Source organism: Drosophila willistoni (genome assembly GCF_018902025.1).
Source record: "Drosophila willistoni isolate 14030-0811.24 chromosome 2L unlocalized genomic scaffold, UCI_dwil_1.1 Seg168, whole genome shotgun sequence".
NCBI classification, from domain to species: Eukaryota; Metazoa; Arthropoda; class Insecta; order Diptera; family Drosophilidae; genus Drosophila; species Drosophila willistoni.
The window spans coordinates 1,920,067-1,941,111 of NW_025814047.1; the positions used below are offsets into that span (position 1 = coordinate 1,920,067).

Consider the following 21,045-nt stretch of genomic DNA (forward strand, 5'->3'; position numbering starts at 1 on the left):
AGTGGATTAGTTTCTGTATGGCAGTTTTCACAATTTCCATGTTAATTTTAAATTGTTGCCTAACTTTTAAAAGCTAAGCTATGGTAACTTAAGTTTTAAGTTCATAGTTAGATATACTATCAAATTTAGTTACTCTGCCGATTAACCAAAAAGACTCGAGGTTATTCCCAAAATTTAACAAAGTGGGCAGAAAATATTTTTTTTAATTCTTAAACGTTAAAATACAAAGCGTAAAATGTCTAATCGCAATGGTTAACTTAAATAATGTTTTTGTGTTCAAAGCTTATGGAGGATTATTATAGATTAGTTAAGAATTGAGAAACTCATCATGTAAAAAAAGAAGGGAAAAAAACGAGAGAAAGGAGTGAGAAAAAAACGTCTTAAAAAGTTTCTATATTGTGTTTTTAGTAGTATACTTTAAACTTTAAATATAAAAAGGGTAAATATTTACTTAAGCTACTCGGGCCAAAATGCGCTTAAACTGAAATTTCAAATCTTGAGATAGTGTTGCCAGACAAGCCAAATATTCCTCAATTTTATTACACAGTGTAAAATATTTGGCTGCCAGGGCGGTCAAATAACGCGCCAAATAAAAAATGTTTCACTTTTCAAAACTGAAATCTCGAGTAGCTTATGTAAATATTCACCAAAATCTGTAGTTAAGTTTAATATCTGTGGTTTTAATGGATAATGGCTTTATAATCTATCCAGTTTTTGATATATAGACATTAGAACTTTAAAACTGCGAAAGTATTATTAAAGAAAGTAATGTTAAAGCAATAGTCATTTAGAAATGGTCAGGTCAAGTAATGTTTTCTCATATTAAACTTTTTGTATGAAACTAACAGGCAGATACACTTTTTATACCATAAAAAAATTCCCCTAACTTTAAATATAAATAGTTCTGGAACCAAATGTTTACAATTCAAGGTCAGGTGGCTGACAGTTTAGCTTAATTTCGGACTAAAGTGTTAAGCAATAGGTTTATCTACATCTTTATCGTTTCGTTTGAAATAAATTTCAACACCATTCACATACATGGATATCCAACTGACAAGATAGATTAGCTAAATTCTTTTTATTTATATATATTTGGCATTTTCATTCGTAGTATATGCCTTGAAATGATTTGTGGACTTGTAAATGCATTTGAAAGGGCTTTTCCGCACACTTTCGAGATAGCAGACTGAATGTAATCTTTGAATTTTGTTTAACCCATTTAAGCTAATTAAATTGCATAACATAAACAATAACAGATAGAGACAGAGGAAGAAAAAAGAGCCATAAAACACTTTGACATGATTATAACATCACCGACTTACCACTACCACCACCGCAGCTTCACATTCATTTCCAATTCCACATTCAATCTTAGCATTTTCATCTCCATAAACTCAAGACTTTCTCACACAAATCAGTTGGCGTTAGTTCAGGAAGCCATTTGTCGCTAGGAGAGAGCGAGAGAGACAGAGAGAGAGAGAGCGTGAGGAGACACACGAATGAAAGTGGAAAATTGGCACAGGTAGCTACCTAGCTAGGTAGGAGTCAGTCAACAGGCACCTGCAACTTGGCAGACAGCGAAGCTGCAGAGACAAGCTTAAGCAAAGCGGCGGCGGCTGCCCACACGACCAGCACAAAAACGATGACGACGGTTTTACCCTAAGTACGTCAATTGGCTTTTGGCTGCAACTGCAACAGAAATTATTTCAGGCCACATAAATAATGCAGCAGCAACAACAGCAACGTCTTGCGTGTTGTTGTTGTTGATGTTGTTGTTGCTGCCGCTGCGTTGGCCGTTTTTGTTGTTGTTGGCTTACATAATCTAATGGGACTCAGATTTTTGCCCAATTTCACACACTGAAACACAAAAAAAAAACCGAAACTTCCTCTTCTATAAAGTTTTTTTTTTTATTTTTTCCTACCCACGTTTTACCCATGCCATATAGTTAGGTACGTATGTATGTATCTGATAGATACATATGGCTATTCGCTGCTGGCTACTGCTGCTGCATCCGTCGCTAAACGTTGGCCAATGCTGCATTTTCGTTTCGGTTTTTCGTTTTCGTTTTGGTTTTTTTGTCGCTAATTAATGTTGAAATATATATATGAGTATTAGCGCCTCGGCCATAAACTATAAAATGCGAATTTATGACTCAAGAAAATTGAACCGATGTTTAAGTGGAAATCAAGTCAAGTAATTACTCAGAATATATCCATACATACATGTATCTAGAAATTGGCTAACAAATTTATAGCCATATATCGTATCTGATAAGTCGATGATGTGTGTTTGCAAATACTAACGAAAGATATCGCCAAACTTTTGACATTTGCCATAAGCTTAAAAGATAAACTCTTGGCCATCATAACTCATTGATCCATTGAATAAGCCAAATGATGGACAAGTGTCTTAATCTTGCCTCATCATAAGTAATGACATTTCTGCATTCCAATGCATTCAAGAGACCCCCTCTTTTATGGTTATTCTAATTCTCTGCCCTCTTTCTCGATTTCCTGAGCAACCCAATTAATCAAACGCCTTCTGCCTGGTTGCTATTTTTCTTATCCCCCTCCACCATCACCACCACCACCTCCTCCTTTTCATATCATAACAATCCATAGATTTAGATTTATTAAACCAACACTCTTGTTTTTTATGACTTGGGGGATTTGAAATGTAATCATGATTCAATGATTTGACGTAGGTAGTGGTAAATCGACTACCGTTGTCGATTAGGTTGAACTTTTATCTATGACATTTAATTAACATTTTAATTAATTGCGGGCAACTTTCCGTTAGAAGTCACATTATGCACCACCCCACAAATCCACCGCCCCCTCTTGGAAACGCACTCTTTGGAGACAGCTGTATGGATATACATGTTATTCAAGGGGCACTCATTGGCAGCTTGCGCGCTTGCGCCACCAATAAATACATATCTATATGTATATGTATTTATGTGCCAACATTGCGTATACGCAATTTATTATTACTAAATGTGCGCGTGTCGTGTCGGTAGCGCAAACAAGTGAGAGAGATCTAAGAAGTCAAACCAGAACTCGACTAGTTGTTACTCAGTTACACAAACTAACAATAATTGCTCATGTTTAATTAGTTAAAACACACAAACAGCCTCGTCTATCTTAGTTCTTGAAGCTTTCTGTTTAAATTATTTGACCATAAATCAATTTTTTCTTTAGAAAACAATCAACTAAACATTTTATGCCCTTATGGAGTGAAAAAAGAAATGTTTTTTCAAAGTCTTTTTCAAGAAGTTTTTGTTTTAGTTTGAGTTTTTTCTCTACCCAGATAAGTTTTAATTTCAGCTGGTATAACCTTTGGATACCCTTTAAACTTATTTAATATTCATCCAGCATATTGTGTAATTTAAGAGCTGCCATCGATTAAAATTTTTGATTTGACCAAGTTTTGTAGAACTATATTTTTGTTTTTTTCTTTTTTTAATTTAATTTAATGTCATTTATTAGACTCTTGAATCTAGGTTTGGTCATAGTCATAGTCTTTGTTCTTATTCCCATTCAATTATACTAAGTTAGTGCGAGTTGGTTTTTTAATTTGCAGTTTGTTGCCTTGACAGTTCTTAACGCCTTCGGTTTTTCGTAGTTTTCGTAGTTTATAAGTCATTTTGACTTACGCAGCGAGCTTGGCAAAGATTTTTATGATCGTTTTGTTTGGCATTTTGGCTTTTAGGTAAGAATCAATTAATTGCGCGAATTCGAAAACACAGTCGGCAACAACAACAAGAACAAGTTGGCTTTAAGTAATTCAGCTAGTTATTTGTCAAAGTGTGATTAATTTATGTGAGTTTTTTAATGAATGCCAATCGGACTTTGGGTGCTCAGCATTTGGGGTCACAATTCTCAGTTCTTAATTCACAATTCTCCATTCTCTCGTTTGCTTGATTTTTACTTTCTCGATTGGCTGCCAATCAACAATCTCCCGGACAATATCTTGATGTCTTATCTGTTTATCAGTCAACTGCGGAAATGTCAAAAAATAACTTTGCATATGCCACACCCGATTCGGAAAATCTATATTCCTTGTGTCAAACAATATTTTTTTTTTTTTGTCATAACAAATTCCGTTTGCTAACGAAGTCACCATTCGCTTGACCAGGTGTTGGCCTCAGGGCAAACATTTCTAGTCCTCCCACTCCCCAGCTATAATCCTAATATACCTACCTACCTACCTATATAGCTATGTATATGCAAGTTTGGAGAAAAATGTGCCACGAAAGCGGTGACGGGAAAGCAAAAGGCTTATCGCCTCGAGTCGGTTGTCGTTAGCCGGTAGCCAAAAATGCAAGTGCCAGACAAACTGAAAGATATACATACAATAAATTGCCATAATGCAAATGGAAACGTGAAGCTCGCCACACACACACACACACAGCAGTCATACAAATAAACAAAACAAACAAACATACAAATGGAGAGACAGACAGACAGATAGACAAACATTCGATTTAGAGGAAAAGCTAGTAAACCTATATTCCTGTGAAACGTTACATGAATACTCTAAAAAAAATGATGAATATCAAATGGATTTCTATAGACAAGAAGTTACAAATTACAATTAGATTGATGTATACTCTAAGCATCGAGTATGCCTTCCATTTTCTATAGAACAGAAGTTCTAAGAGTTGCTTTCATTTCAAAAGTATTATTATTTGAACCAAACATTTGGCAACCATTTGGGTTAGCTTAAAATTTGGTCCCAGAGGAAATTCTTTTATTGTATTTTGTTTTCTTTACTAAACTAAACATAATTTAAAAAATTAGTATATACAATTATTATCCGTCACAGTCTTGTATGAAATTATTTCTACATTCAAATTAAATCACAGATGGCAATTAATTGTAGATGATTAGCAATATATATGCATTTTTTTCTAAGGTTATTACATATATTAAGCTAATCTTTTACATGAAATCAATAATCTATAATAGACTTTTAGTTTGTACACAACCGAAACAATTCAAAATGTTAATAATTTATAAATTAAAAAGTTTGGTTTTCTGTCATTATCTACACAAAGTTAAACAACGAAAGCGCTTGATCTTTGCATTTGTTTTGATTAACTTTCTATAAAATATAACAAAACAATATTGAAACGCATTTGTGGGATGTTGTTAAAAGAAAAACCAAATAAATTTTTTGATATTTAAAATAAATTTCGAAAGAAAAGGTGAGAATTTCTTAACAAAAGTAATGCATTTACTTACTTGAAATGTTCTTGATAATTCATTTGTTAGATTTCTGAAATACTCACTTCTATTTTGACTATTTTAAAAGCATTCTAGAAAAAGTTCAGCTCAATCATTACTTCATGAATGTATGAATTATATTTCTTTCGATAAAATAATAGATAATTTTGAAACATTTTTTAAAGTCATCTAATTATAATGATTTTCCATAACTTTCTGCATTTATATCTATGAGTTTAAACTTACCAAAGTAAAGCACTTGCCACTTAGTTTTTGGTAAGAGTATATGGCAAAGGAAAAGTCTCCCAATCGTCTTGACCCAAATTGCCAAGCGATATATATATATACATATATATCGGACTGAACACACACGCCGTGGGTGGTGGCCGCCCAATCGGCCCCGCCTGTCGCCCATGTCTTTTTTTCCTTAATTTTTTTTTTTAGTCATGCTGTGTGGGCGATTATTTTGGCCACGCGAAAGTCAAATCGTATGTCACTGCAAGGAAGAAACTTGTCGGTTTTTTGGGCGGGTGAAGAGTGGTGCAGTTGGCCATGGTGGGTGGGTTAGAGTTTGTTAGTGGTTTTTTTTTTTTTTTTGTGGTGGTTAGTGGCATAGTTTAGTGCGCATTTCGAAATATTAGAAATTACTACATAGACCTGGGTCCATTGACAGTCGCCAAGATTTATATATGCCCTGCCCAGGTGCCCAGACGCCCAGCTTGGCCAAATTAAATTACTATATTAAAAAGTCAAAAAAGCCGCTTTCAGCTACAAAATTAAAAAAAAAAAAAACTATTTTAGCTTTTAATTACGCACACAAAAGCAATTGCAAAACTGTCGCAAATTTTTTCAAATTTTTTTGGGAAAGGCAAACCGGTCGCCGCTTGGTCGACTGGGAGCCTAGTTTTAAAGTCCCTACACGTTGTTACAGGCAGAGAGTTACATTTTCTGTGATTATTTGACAAATTTTGAAATCAGCTTTTCGAATGGGGTGCTCCCTCTCAGTACCCCTTCCCATGAATATGTAATCAAAGATGTGCCAGGTCATCCATAGTCCAGTTACTTTCGCAAAACATAGTGAGGAATTGGTTACTGCTCAGTTTGTGGATTTTCGTGGAGTCTGTCTGTGTTTCCCATGACTCTCGGTGACGTTGATTGGTGTCAGTGTGGTTGGCCAAAAGGCAAGTGCATATATGGGCCATAATTTCAACCTGAGAGATCTCTTCAACTTGTCTCGCGAACGCTTCAAAGGGGGAACAACTGTGCAAATGTTTTCCTAAGAGCGCAAAACAATCACAGAAACGAAAATTGCATAATCCATTTCGGATTATGGAACAAGGAATCGGATAAACGTTAACATACAAGCTAACCAATGATCAATCACATGAAATTTCGATTGAAATTAATTGTGGAATTTCGATCAGTTTCTAGGAAGATCAAGATACTAAGACTTGTCATTTAAATCGTGTTATTAGATCCATTGAGAGAATAGTTTTTGCAGTATTCGAATCTGATTAATACACGACAAGGGCTTAAGAAATCGTTAGATCTGTCATTCAAATGAGAACCAAAGTATGACAAGACACTGAGATGTATGAAATCAAAAGCCAAAAAAACACAACTTTTAATCTGTCATATATATTACTTCCCTTCAACTGAAGTTTAACTGGAGATACATGGCATAAAATGTTAAAAAATTGATATAATTCTTTTGAATGAAAATCTTAGTTCAACTCGAGTCAATCAATTTTGAAAAATCTCCGACTTGAGGAATTCAGGGCAAGTTCCAACAACGATGAAGATCATCATCATATAATTTGTTAATTCAGACCAATTATTTGGCAACTGAATTCAACCGTTGCTTTGCCTTTCGCTATTTAATTTCATGAGTATACTTATTCCCCTCCTTCTGCACTCAAGGCCAAAACATTTAAAATTCTTGATAGTTTTACCAAAAAAAAAAAACTACTCACAATTCTTGAGGAACAACGTGCCCCGCACTCACAATTGATCAAATATGTCAAATTGTCAAACGGAAAAAACCGAAACAGACATCGAGTGGCATTTGAAATGTTATTAGAACAATTTTTGCAGTTTTTTTTGTGTTGGGTGAAAGGGAAATTGTTGCCAAGCTGATCAAGTTTGTGGCTAAAAGTGTTATGCAATTGTTTCTAAGACAAATGCGGAGAAATGTTGGACATAAATTTATGTTCCAGTTGGTAAATGTTAATTGGAGGGGAAATAAAGTTGGTAACAAAAAAAAAGAAAAAAACGGAAGCAACAAGTGAACGTGAAAAACTTGCTATAAAATGGGATGATCATCATGGGGATGATAATAATGATGATGATGATGATGTTGTCTGGCAAAGTCAAAGTCGTGTGGGTTTCGTGGAAGTTTTTCAGTTGTTTTATTTTTTGTGTGTCTTTGAAACCAGTTGGAATTGTGCGTTGTTGCATAATTGAAGAGAGGGAGGAGGCATGGAGGTATTGCAGTTGCAGTTACAGTTGCAATTTCAGTTGGCAGTGGCATCCCAGGGCAACTTTCAGTTCAACTCGGTTCAGTTGATACATATATGTATGTACATCTCGCTTTAGCCAATTATCATGACTTAGGGGCGTTTGAGGTTTTTATAAAGTGACAGCTACATAAATTACAATAACACAATTGTCAATCATGTTGAGCCGTAGGGCTAATCAATACTTTAATATGCAAGAAAAAGTGGGTAGAACCAGTTTACATAGCATGCAGGTGATAAAAACTAAAGCACTTTTCAAACATTTGTATTTCTGTATGTAGATACATACAGATGTGTGTGGTTGACACTTTTGATTTGCTACCAGAGAGACAAAGATACTAACAATTTTTGCTATCTTACGTTCAAACTCCTTCTACCGTGTCCCAAGTATGACTGTGACTGCGCTTGATCGTCGTGTGTCGAAGTAAAGCGTTCTTTGATATATTGCCCAGGCCATGACGAGATGGCTGGGGGATTTGGGGGATGGGGATAGGGCCCCTGACAAAGTGTTGTTTAAGTATATATATTAACGTTAATATATGTACATACATAAATAGTCTACAACATTTATGCTTGCTTCAGTCTAAATAAATCTTAATCCATGCTAAATACTTCCATAAATATGTTTCAAAATGATTTATCAATTTCATGTGGAACAACAGAACATTTTGATGTGTTGGATTCAAATTCAAAATACATTTATTATCTTTTGTTTATTTAGAGATGAGCCTTAATGTCTATATTGAGACCAATCTAATGAGTTAGTAAATTAGTTAAGGTAATTAATTTACCCATTTTTATTTAAGATTGACTGAACCCATTTTCGCAACAAATTTCATTACCAAACAATCACTCTGAAGAAATATTTTGGTGAATAGAATACAAATTATAATAAAAGATTCAGTTTAAAGCCTGGACAAATCTATTTATTTGAGGTTGTAATGGGTCTTAGAACACGAATATTTACCAGTTTTCAATATAGGACACTCAAATAGGATGTAAATAGTTTCTGTGGGGTGGGCGAATCCCCATTTATTTAAAGACAATCTAAAATATTGATTTTTCATTTGCAAAAATGTATTTATTGAATTCCTTTTTATGGGTTTAAAGAGATTATCGTTTTTATCAATAATAATAAATAAATATTTACAAAAATATCTTGAGCTCTAAACCATTTTAAAGCAACTAAAGGTCTTTACCATTAAAATCCAAATTCATCTACATATATGAGAAAGTTTTTTAAATAGAACTACTGCACAATTTGAACAGTTAAGAGCTAGAGATTATCTTTAGATCACTTCTGAAATGCAGAGAAGTTGATTTACTCGATATGGTCTATTTAGAAGTGATAAGAATCCTTTTACATAAAAACACAAAAGATTGTGCAAAAGGAGGACAAGATTGTTAATCAAGATGGCAACCTTCTGTAACGTTTAGATCTTAATTTTGGGAATAGGATCTTAATCACCTTTTAAAAACTCTGCCTTTGCTTAATTTCACTGTCACACACTTATGATTTGTAATAAATACGTAAAATTCTAGATTTTAATATTCCAATTTTCATCTATTTCAGGGTCGTGATGCCACGCCCTATTTGGAACGTAATCGTGTGGGCCGTGATGCTATTGATTCGGCGGCCGCTTTAACCGATATGGGCAAATATCTATTCCGTGAACGTCGCCTGCCCGTCTATGATATTGCAGTGGCCATTACCAAGTGAGTTATCGGAGGATTTTAAACGCTGATTATTGCGTTTTGTTGTTTCTTCTCAATTTTTATTCGATTCCAGAGAAAGCTGAATTAGATGTTTGTGTCAACAGCAAGCAATATGCTTCTACTCTACTCTACCCTCTATCTTTCCAATCTATCCCCCTCTATCTTCTTGATTTCCATATCTCTCCTCCTATATATATACCTTGATATATCTATAATCTTATATATATCCTACTTATGTCCAGGTATGATATGTGTCGCAGAAGAAAAGGCGGTCGTTGCACCAAGGGCACAGCGGGTAAACAAAATCAAACAAATATTTAGAAATAAAAAATATCAGAGACACACACAAACCACAAACATTCCTTCAACACACAAATTATACCACATTTACGTACAAGAAAAATGTCATTTAGTTTTTAGTTTAGTTTTGTTTTTGGTGGCACAAAAAGTTACCTAATTTTTGCGTGTGGGTCTTAATAAATTACTACCAACCACACACACACACACACACAGATACACACACACGCACATACATATTACATACATTATACATACATTACAACGACAAATAAAACAAATAGTTAAAGTGTTTATTTAAACTAATTTGAGGCAAAAAGGTAGTTGGAGCGGGTTTATATAAATCATAATAAACCGGTTGATTCTTTTTTTACTATATTTAGTATTAAAAACTATTGCCATTGGTTTAGAGTATTACACAAAAAACAAAAAACAAACAACTTACAAACAAACTGACAAATGTATTTAGCATTTAAAATTGAATTTATTTCTAAGTGAAGCTTTTCTAGAATCAAAAATAATTTATACATTTTTATACGAGGGTATGCATAAAAGTTTCAAAATAAGGAAACTAACTTTTAAAACGCTTCAAAGTATTTATATTTTAAAGAATGAAGTAATTTTTTATACATAGATCGATTAAATTTATTTCTTCCGATTTTGGAGCTTAATTTATTACTTAATGAAGAACTTAAAAATGTGAAATTAAAATTTAGTAAATTGCTCCAATGGACATCATTTTCTCCCTGTAGAATGTAAGTTAAGTGAAGATTTTAAACTATATATCTTTGAGTCTTGCTGAGAGAACTGAAATATAGTATAGTTTAGTATATCAAGTTAATTTCAAAAAAGTTGTTAGTATAAAACAATAATTTCTACACACTTTCCTAAAAACTCTCTATTCCCCCTTCTATACATCTCAATCAATCTAGTACTGTATCCTTTCTTTACCTTCTATTTATAAATTCATACTGTCGCTCTTATGACAACAACTATAAACCAAATCAATGTGAATTGATTAAATTGAATCTTAATGATATATATATATAAGAAACACCAATCATATCTCTACGCATTTTTCAACGATTTTCGCCCGCAGACTTGATATGTGCCGTCGCACCTCAGCTTATGGTGAATGTAATCGCGGTACCGCAGGTAAACACCCAATGATCACAATTTGTTAGCCAAAAAGGCAAAAAAAAAAAACCAAATCCAAATTGTACATATTTATACAAAGTTGAACCGAAAGTGTTCAACAAAAAATAACATTAAAGACGCCGAACCCAAAAACAAAATGTACAAATACTTCGCTCCATCATCTAAAAAGCAAATCAAGCCAATTTAATTGAATTTCATGCACGTCTGTTTATTTCTCTCTTTCTCTGTGTTTCTATATATCTATTTTTATCATATGCGAATTTAATTTATATGTTTTGTGTGTAGCACGCGTTCTGTCTTGGTTCCCTCCTGTACAGCAAGCAAATTGAGAACCAAGAATATGGAAATGTCTGCGCATGCGTTCGCTCTGCTCAATCGACACCAAACTGTACAGTTTTCAATGCATTGCCTTCTCTTTTTCTCTGTCTCTGTATGTGTCTCTTTTCTATATATGTGTCTGTGTAAATATTTTCGTGTTTTATCTAGGAAATGCATGTTAAAATCTATGCAAATTCACAGTGAGTTTAATAAAAAAAAGAACCTGTGAAAAGTATTTCAATTTAAAGATAAACAACATTATTGCATACTTTTGAGTAACTTTAAGTATTATTTAGAACTGTAATGAAGCAGTTTTAGTTTAGTCTAAGCAAATTATAAAGAAAAAGACAACGGGTAATATTCTAATATCGTCTACAAATCAATTTGAAGAACTTTTGAAATATTTACTATAAATGTGTTTAGTTAGGTTCTACTTAGATTTGCATATAAGTATGTGGACTTTACAGTTCTCCAAGTTCTTATATTTATAATTCTCAATATTTTTTTTTTATTTCATTAGATAACTAATAAGAAAATGTGTAAAAACATTTCACTGATCAAAAAATTACATTATAATTTAGTGTATTTTGAACTCAACTTATAACTCAAAAATTAAAAAAAAAGTCCTTAGAAAGCAAATATTTTACATCTAGGCACTTAAACAAATCTTTTGCACATTTATTTGAAATTTATTTTCATTACGTTAAAATAAGAAATAATAACAAATGATCTAAGCATTAAATAAAAATCGTTAAATGCAAATTGTAAGGCTTAAAAAGTGTCAAAATCTATGAAATATTTCAATAATGATCAAATAATAATTTTTAATAATTTTAATATACTTTCCATTTTTATCTCTGCCTAACTTTATCAAAATAGAATTATTTATTGTAATGATAAGAATTTTTAATGCGATTCAAAAATGAATCCACTTCCATATATTTGTAGGAAATAAATACTCTAAGTTTTTAAACAGTATAGCTTAATATTCAAAAGTTACTGATTGTTTTTAACCAGTGTTGCATAACATAAGTTTGCGATATGTATATCCAGTACTTCAAGTAACTAATTTTGGCTTAAATTCTTAAAGATATCAATACTAACATTAACCTGTTACTAATGAAAAGGTAAAAAGATTTAAACACTACTCTAACAACTCAACTATCCAACTTGATTAAAGTTAAACGCTTTCAACACATCCACTAACCAAATATCGTGATTAACTCAAGCACTCAAAGGCCTCCCTCCCCTTGGTTTGCAGTATATAAAGTTATTATATAAAGTAGAAGGCAAAAAAAAATATATAGTTTACCCAACACTTAATAATTTTTTGCTTCGATTGAATAACTTGATTAAAAAATTGTCAACTTCCTGAACTAAACACTGAACGTACACATATTTTCTTCAAATCGTTGCGAAAAAGGTTTTGCCTATGTCGGTGGCGCCTGTGTGGTGAACAAACGTCTGGAAAAGGTTAACAGCGTGGCCATCATTGAAGACACTGGCGGCTTCAGCGGCATCATAGTGGCTGCCCATGAAGTGGGACATTTGTAAGTATATATGCTCCAACGGCAACTCCAACTATTTGTCTTTTTGGTTAACTTTCATTCCGCTGCTGGCGGAGCTGTCGAGCGGAACTATTGGTCAGTCTTTTTTTTCTCACTCTCTCTCTCTCTGTCGTTGTGTTTGCCTTACTTCCCCTTTAATTAATGGCGTATCTCCCAAAAAAAAATCAACGCCAGAGTAAAGAGTAATGCAACATTTCATTTCCGTTTAATAGTGAAGAAAAAAAACAAAAACAAAACTGGTCATTGAAACTCGTTTTGCATTTCCGTTTGACATCATTCGCCGTGCAATTAATCAATTAACATTTTCTTTTGCTCAGATTGGGTGCTGTACATGATGGCTCCCCACCGCCGAGCTATTTGGGCGGACCGGGTGCTCAGCGTTGTCGCTGGGAGGATGGTTACATTATGTCCGATTTGCGTCACACCGAACGTGGCTTCAGATGGTCAGCCTGCACGGTGCAGAGTTTCCATCATTTCCTAAATGGCGACACGGCGACCTGTCTGCACAATGCCCCCCATGAGGACAGCGCTTTGGGTAGAAATCTGCCAGGTACACTACTCTCTCTAGATGCCCAGTGTCGACGGGATCGCGGCACTTACGCCTGCTTCAAGGATGAACGTGTGTGTGCCCAACTTTTCTGTTTCGATGCCCAGACGGGTTACTGTGTGGCCTACAGACCAGCTGCCGAAGGTTCGGCATGTGGTAATGGTTATGTAAGTACAGACGAAAAACTAATAAGGCAACTTGGTAACTCTTTTTCCTCATCCTTATACAACTTCAATCGTTAATGGTATTTCTTCAATTCTCCACATAATCAAATTTAGCACTGTCTGGATGGTCGATGCACACCTCTGCCCTCGAACATAATACCCGATTATGGACATAATTATCGTTTAGTATACAAGTAAGTACGGCATAAATTGCAAATTATAGAAAAAAAGTGACTGTTTTTAGTAGTTTTGTTGTCTAAAAATTAAGAGTTGATACTAAACACACACACAAACACATACAAAGAAATTATACACAGAAAAACAAAATTTTTTAATATGCAAAACTTTTAAACCTTTACAAAATTCAACAACAACCACAACGAAACACCATACACAAAATCAAAAATCCAAAAAAAAAAACACTCAACACACACAACAAAAAACAACAGTAAAATCAGCCATAAAAATGATGAGACCACCGAGGATATTGAGAATAGTAGCGAAGAGACCGAATCCCAATCCGAAGAATCTGAAAATGAGAATGAAGAAGAGCAAGAGCAAGGAGAAGGAGAAGATGTAGAGACAAATAGCGAAGAGGATGGGGAACAATTGGATCCCCATCAACAGGATGATAATAGAGTTGAACAAAGTTCGGCTGCAGCTGCTGCTGCTGTGTCATCGGCATCCCCGACATCAACAACAACATCGACGACAAGAAAACCCACCAACGAACGCTCCAAGTCGAAAAGTTTTGAATATTTGCAGCGTTTGTTGCCATTTTACAACACTGAAAGGCAATGGATGCAAAACGATGGTGTCTTAGTCAAGACACGAACCAGCAGCAGTGTTAGCAGTAGCAGCAGCAGCAGCAGCAATAGCAATGGACACTACACACAAACAACAGCAACACCAAAAACTACATCAACAACCACACAAACACCGAATATTTTTCAAATTTATACACATGAATTACGCAAACAAATTGAATACTATTTACACATGATACAAACACAACAAACGCAGCCAAATCAACAACAACAAGAACAGTCTATAGTTGAAATACCTTTGGTACAAAAACGAAAAATTACAAATTATAGTGCAACCAACAACATAAACAACAATGACAGTGGGACAAAAGAACAAGCAACCAAGGATGAGCAGCAGCAGCAACAACAACAACTTACGGATGAGGAAAATGAAGCCAATGCCGGCATACAGAGCAATGAAGCAATTGAGCGGCAAAAACGTAAGTTTCTCATACAACAACAACAACCAACCGTCACAACAACAAAAACATCTAAAACAACAACAGCAACAAATGCCAACAAGCCAACAGCAACTGCCACAGCAATTAAAACAAGTTCATCATCATCGTTTCTTGATGCATATTTGAAAAAATTACAAGCATTGCATTTACCAACACTGCCACTGGATGGTGCCGTTACAGCGACATCCGTAACTAAATCATACAGCTCGTCAACATCATCATCATCAACAACAACAACAGCGGCAACAACAAGCAAACAACAATTGCAACTGCAACAAGCACATGATGGCAGCGCATTCTTAAAACGTACGCCAAATCAACGCACTAGTACGAGTAGTATTAATAAAAATGATCAACATAATAGTTATATATATCATAGCAGTAGTAGTAGTAGTAGTAATCATAATAATAACAACAACAACAACAAGAACACGCCCGCCTATGTGACAACCAATTATATTGGCGATAATACAAACAATCTGCCAGCGGTGTTGGACAACAGCAACAGCAACAATGAAACAGCTCAGACGCAGAGAATTGTGGAAACCACTACAACTACTACTACTACTACTAGTACTACATCTACAACAACAAAGAAACCCAAAATTAAGACACAAAGATTGATACGTCGCACACGAGTCAAGTAAACGATGAAAAACAGCCACATACAATGAAAGACAGAGAGAGAAAGAGAGATATATATACTACAAAACAAAACTCTGCTAATTACTACTCAAAGACAACTTTCCAACACTGGTATTACACCACAAAGCACACATTCTTCAACACCCTCCAACTCCAATCACACACGTAAATGCCCAAAAATAAATGAAATGAAAAGCAAAAACCCCCTTCCAAAGCAATAACGAACGTTTTTCCCCATTTTTACGTGCGGTAAGCCAAAAACAAAAGTCAGATTCAACCAATAAACCAATCAATTTTACATAGTTAAAAGCTTTGCCTTAAAGTATACTATAATAATTTTTTGATTAGAGCATGGATAAGCGCAAATACCTTCTGCATTACCTTTTAATTTCATTTTTTTTTTTTCCATAATTAGTAATTAGTAGTTCTGCCTGACTGCCTATTTACTTGGTATAACTCTGGTAATTGAGCTTGCAGCGCGCGGCAAAATTCAAAAACCAAAAACCCCCAACAAATAATTTAAAATGATCAAAGAAACAAAAACTCATTTAAATTTAAGAAAATGGCTTCTATGGCAATGGAGTTGAGAATAGTAAAATTCTCCAGCAAAAAAACAAAAGCATTACCATCAGTTATATTAATGGAAACTGGCATTGATCTCATAAAAATACATTATTACTTCATTTTTATCCTATCATATTTAAATAAAAAGTTGATAAAAAAAAAAAAAAAAACGTAGTACAAGTAGTTCTTGAATTGTAGTTATATAGAAACTTTTATAGCATGAATTCTAATATTATAAACAAGTATTTTCATAATTTATTCGATTATACTTAATCATTTAAAAGCTAAACTTTATTTTTGTTTAAATTTTATAAATTTTCAGAGTTTTCAACTTGAAAATTTCTTCTCAGAATTTTTCAAATATATTTTTTTAATATTTTTTTTTTTAGCTTTTTAGACTTTAATTTAGGATACTTAGATTGATCATTAAGACTTTCATTTTGGCATGCTTGAAGAAAATCTTTTAAACGAAAACACCATTTAAATCATCGAAAACAACTCGAAAATCTAAAAAAAAAAAAAAAAACAATATCACATACAACTGCATCGCAAATAAACCAATTCCGAAACAGATTGGCAATGAAACATGCACACACACATACACATCCACATACTCGTACACGCTCTCTTTCTCACACCATATTACTACACACACCAAAGCATATATACACATACATATACACATTTGTTTAAACAATTTGAAATCTATCAAATATATATTGCAAAATGGCCTGGAGTTAAAATATTAGCGAAATAAAACGCATTCAGCATACTAAAATGAGTAATGAGTAAATGAGCAAATGGCTACAAGAGTAATTTGGCAAATGGAAACGCATGGAATGTGGAACACAAAATGGCACAAACACACGCACACATTATAATAATTATATTTATTAATGGCGGCGATCTATTTAATAATAATCTCTCTTTATCTAGCAAAATAAAACATTTTATCTCATTCTCTTTTATTTATTTGTTTTTTTTTATTATTTTGCACGTCTTTCTATTTTGATTTCTTGTATAATTTGTTGTTAACTTTTTGACGTTTTTTTCTATTTTTCCCTCTCGGCGCAGTGGTTAACTGGAAGCTGTTTCCGTTCTAGTGAAAGTGCAGCCGTGGAACGTTTGGAATTGGCACACGTCGATTTTGGTTTTAATTGCCATTTTGAAATTTTGGATTTTTTGATAAAGAAATCTTTGCAGTTAAATTTGTGTTTTTAGCTAGAATTTATTATTATAATTGTAATTGTTTTTAGTTCTAGCCACAACAACTAATTTAAAAACAAAACAAAAACGCACATTTGTTTGTTACAACAACAAGAAAAAAAAACTGAACAAAATATGTTATATTATATAATTTAATTTAATGCAAATCTTGTATAAAATAGTACATACTTATTGTCTGTATAAATAGAGGAGGAAAAACTCAACAGAAAAACACACACAAAAGTTCATACTCTCATTCCTACATTTTGGCATAAAGAAATTAAGAAAAGACAAGTAAATACAAAAACGAAATCCCACTTTCCAATGTGATAAAAAAAAAACAAGATAAATAATTCTACACCTACTTAACAAAAATATTTATGATTTTCTTTTTGCTTGAGAATGTGTAGATTTTTTTCTTTTTGCTGTAGAAAGTACATTTACCTTGCCGCACTTTTGCCTACAAGAAAACTTAACAAATTCCATTTTATATTCTTAAATGAAATTCATTAATTTAAATTTATATAGTTTAATGATCTATATTTGGTTAAACAAAACATACACACACACACACATACATACATACATTTATACAAACAAAATTAAACAAACTTTATATATACTGAATAAGTTTTAGTTGTAGTTAATGAAAAATTGTTTAAAAAAAAAGTAAGAAACTGTACATTTATTACATACACAAAAAAATAAAATATAAATTAAGCATACATTAAATAAATATACATATACAAAAAAAAAAAAAAAAATTGTGTTTTTAATTTAAGATAAACGCAAGTATCTAGAATTTATATTCTAGGAATATTATTTAGAGCAAGAAGAAGGGACTATTCATATTCGTATACCCTTGCAAAAAGGGTATAGAAGGAAGCATCTCCGACCGTACAAAGTAAATATATTTTTGATCAGCACGACGAGATCAGTTTAAATAGCCATGTCCGTCCGTGTGTCTGTCCGTCTCTCCGTCTGGATCAGCACAAACTTCTAGCCCGTAAGAGATCCAGAGCTGAAATTTTGCATGTTCAAACGAACAGTCACTTTTCTCAATAACTTCGTTATTTTTTGCATGGTATAAAAATTATTATTAATGAATTGCTTTCGAAAGTCGTGTGTGTCATTTCTGAAATGCCCATATACATATATATATAAATGAGAGATAAGCAATAATTGTTTTAATATTTTCGTACACAACCTTATCGTCTTAGTTAATGTCAAAGTGCAAACACATAATTGAACTGAAATAGATTTTGCACTAAGTAAGGAATAAATTCTTATCGCGACAAACGATAATACAATCCGAAAAATATATTATTCAATGCATATTTCAAAATTAAATCATTGCTCTCAGAGACATAATCTCAGTCGCAAGTGTTAAGTAAATTAAACATTAACAAATTTATAATTGGCATATATTCTGGATTAGTTTTTAAAATGAGAAGGAAAAGTGTCCTCCCACTTGTTGGCCTCTTCCTTGTTCTTGGTTTCCAGCATGTAATCTCAGAATCTCTTCTCCTAATGGATGATCACGGGGTGAGTGAACAAGTGAATAGTACAAAGTGAAGTTCAATCTAATTGATAAATCTGTTTACATAGGAATGTGGATTCTCCAGTGACGAGGAAGATTTGTGTGCCTCATATTGTCATAGGTCCATGAAACTCGGTCTAGCTTATATAATTGAGTTGAAGGAAAAAATCAAAATACTCGAAGAGAATCATTCAGAGAGAGAAATTAGTCAGCTTAGCAAAGCAGTTGAGAATTTGCAAAGTAAAATTGATCAACAGAATATACAGATAGCTAATATTAACGATTTTATCACAAACTCAGTTAACAGGCAGAAAGAGGTGGAAGAGAATGCCAAATATCAAACTGAGATAGACAATTATAAGAGACAAGTAAAACAATTGAAAGAGAATTTAGAAAATGTTCAACGTCAAGCAGAAAAAGATAAGGAAGAAAGCTTAGCTGAACAAAAAACTATAAATAGAGAAAAAGAGAATCTAAAAGAGAACTTAGCGACCCAAAAGTCAGATTTGGATAAAGCAATTAAAGACCTCGAGTCGAAAAAGAAGGAATTTGAAGAATATCAGACTAAGGAAAAGAATTCCAGCAACAAAATTGGAGAATTAAATTCTAAAATCTCATCATTAAAGAAAACTCTAGAAAAATCTGAAACTCAGTTAACTGATGCGAATCATTTAGTTGAAAAACATTCCCTACAACTAAACCAAACTAAGGAATATTTAATCGAGTGTCGGGGAAAACTACCAAAACCCAATTGCAAAAACCTCTCTTCGGGAATTCATCAAATTGAGATTCCGGGGATTGATCCGATTTCTGCTCTCTGCGAGGGAGATATAGAAGGTGGTGGGTGGATAGTCATTCATAAACGATTTGATGGCAGCGTTGACTTTGATAGAACTTGGACTGAGTATCGTGATGGGTTCGGAAATAAGAAGGGAGAATTTTTTATTGGTCTGGAGAATTTGCATCGTATTACCCATTCCCAAACCTATGAACTTTATGTGCAATTGGGATTTCACAATGGAACTTTCCAATTTGACAGTTATGATAATTTTAAAATTGGCAACGAAACTGCAAAATATAAGTTGGAGTCGTTGGGAGAGTTTAAAGGAACAACTAACGAAGTTATGAAGCACAATTTAAATCAAGCATTTTCCAGTTTTGATCAAGATAATGATCAATGGAATAGTAATTGTGCTCAATGGTATGGAGCCTGGTGGCATAAAGATTGTGGCTCAGTGTAAGTAACTCATTTAATTATATTATAATTAATTCTTGAATTACCAATTGTAAAATATTTTGTTTATCTTAATTAGCTCCCTCAACGGAAAATATTTCAATAGAGAAGTCAATGATTGTTTAAGTATGAGCTGGTCGTGGTGTATTTCTCTCAAATCTGTCCAGATGCTCATCCGACCAAAATAAAGATGGACTTCATCGTAAAATCAAGGAAAATCTAAAATCTAAATCTAAACTATGCAACCAAAAAAAAATTGATATTTCAGCAACAAAACAAATAATTTTCAAACAAAACTTCTGGACCGACCCAATCTTGAGTGGACAATTTCCGTTTTCTGTTTTGTATCATTGTTAGATGACATTCGCTGTCTGCCTAAAAGAATGTTTACAATTTCCTATAATGATATAAAAATATAAAAAAAATCAATCAAAATAAAATTGCGGCATCTATTTTATTAACTGGATAATATAAAACACGGTCTTTTCAATTTCCCTAACAGTATACAAATATGTCCTAACCAAGGGAGTGAATTGTGTAAGTATAACCAAAATTAATTGTAGCCAAAGAACCTGACGATAATACAATCATGCTGAAGTTTGTATACCCTTTCAATTTCTTATATTCTGTGATCCCTTGGCAAATGGGCAAAAATGTTGTGTCGAAAGAAAAGTGTGTTGTGTGTTGAGTTTTTTTTTTTTTTTTTTGGGTTTTTGATTTTGTGTATGGTGTTTCGTTGTGGTTGTTGTTGAATTTTGTAAAGGTTTAAAAGTTTTGCATATTAAAAAATTTTGTTTTTCTGTGTATAATTTCTTTGTATGTGTTTGTGTGTGTGTTTAGTATCAACTCTTAATTTTTAGACAACAAAACTACTAAAAACAGTCACTTTTTTTCTATAATTTGCAATTTGTGCCGTACTTACTTGTATACTAAACGATAATTATGTCCATAATCGGGTATTATGTTCGAGGGCAGAGGCGTGCATCGACCATCCAGACAGTGCTAAATTTGATTATGTGGAGAATTGAAGAAATACCATTAACGATTGAAGTTGTATGGGCATAGATGGCAAGTCA

General features: G+C 33.2%; 2 protein-coding genes across 4 annotated transcripts in view; both read left to right on the forward strand.

Annotated features, from left to right (window-relative positions):
* LOC6643412 (venom metalloproteinase 3) overlaps positions 1–17,305 on the forward strand; it is a 66,263-nt gene extending 48,958 nt beyond the window's left edge. The window contains exons 8-14 of one of the 3 annotated variants that reach the window (XM_023176277.2): positions 9,319–9,461; positions 9,704–9,756; positions 12,658–12,784; positions 13,120–13,516; positions 13,628–13,707; positions 13,963–14,759; positions 17,064–17,305. In XM_023176277.2, the coding sequence (XP_023032045.1) occupies positions 9,319–9,461; positions 9,704–9,756; positions 12,658–12,784; positions 13,120–13,516; positions 13,628–13,707; positions 13,963–14,759; positions 17,064–17,092 (1,626 nt within the window). In that variant the 3' untranslated portion in view covers positions 17,093–17,305. Of the gene's footprint in view, positions 1–9,318; positions 9,462–9,703; positions 9,757–10,857; positions 10,914–12,657; positions 12,785–13,119; positions 13,517–13,627; positions 13,708–13,962; positions 14,760–17,063 lie in introns of all 3 variants that reach the window. The other 2 variants (XM_047009726.1, XM_047009727.1) reach the window with 2 other exon arrangements.
* Positions 17,306–18,631: 1,326 nt separating this feature from the next.
* Positions 18,632–20,409, forward strand: LOC111518731 (fibrinogen-like protein 1). Its single transcript, XM_023176322.2, has 3 exons — positions 18,632–18,740; positions 18,804–19,972; positions 20,049–20,409. Exons 1-3 carry the CDS (start codon positions 18,642–18,644, stop codon positions 20,155–20,157), a joined length of 1,377 nt encoding a protein of 458 aa, XP_023032090.2. The 5' UTR covers positions 18,632–18,641; the 3' UTR covers positions 20,158–20,409.
* Positions 20,410–21,045: the final 636 nt, after the last annotated feature.

Excerpts from the sequence above, each read along its gene's own strand:
- LOC111518731 (XM_023176322.2), top strand. The coding sequence starts at position 18,642 with ATGAGAAGGAAAAGTGTCCTCCCACTTGTTGGCCTCTTCCTTGTTCTT. Across the intron at positions 18,741-18,803 it reads TCCTAATGGATGATCACGGG|GAATGTGGATTCTCCAGTGA; the intron begins GTGAGTGAACAA and ends CTGTTTACATAG. Across the intron at positions 19,973-20,048 it reads CATAAAGATTGTGGCTCAGT|CTCCCTCAACGGAAAATATT; the intron begins GTAAGTAACTCA and ends TATCTTAATTAG.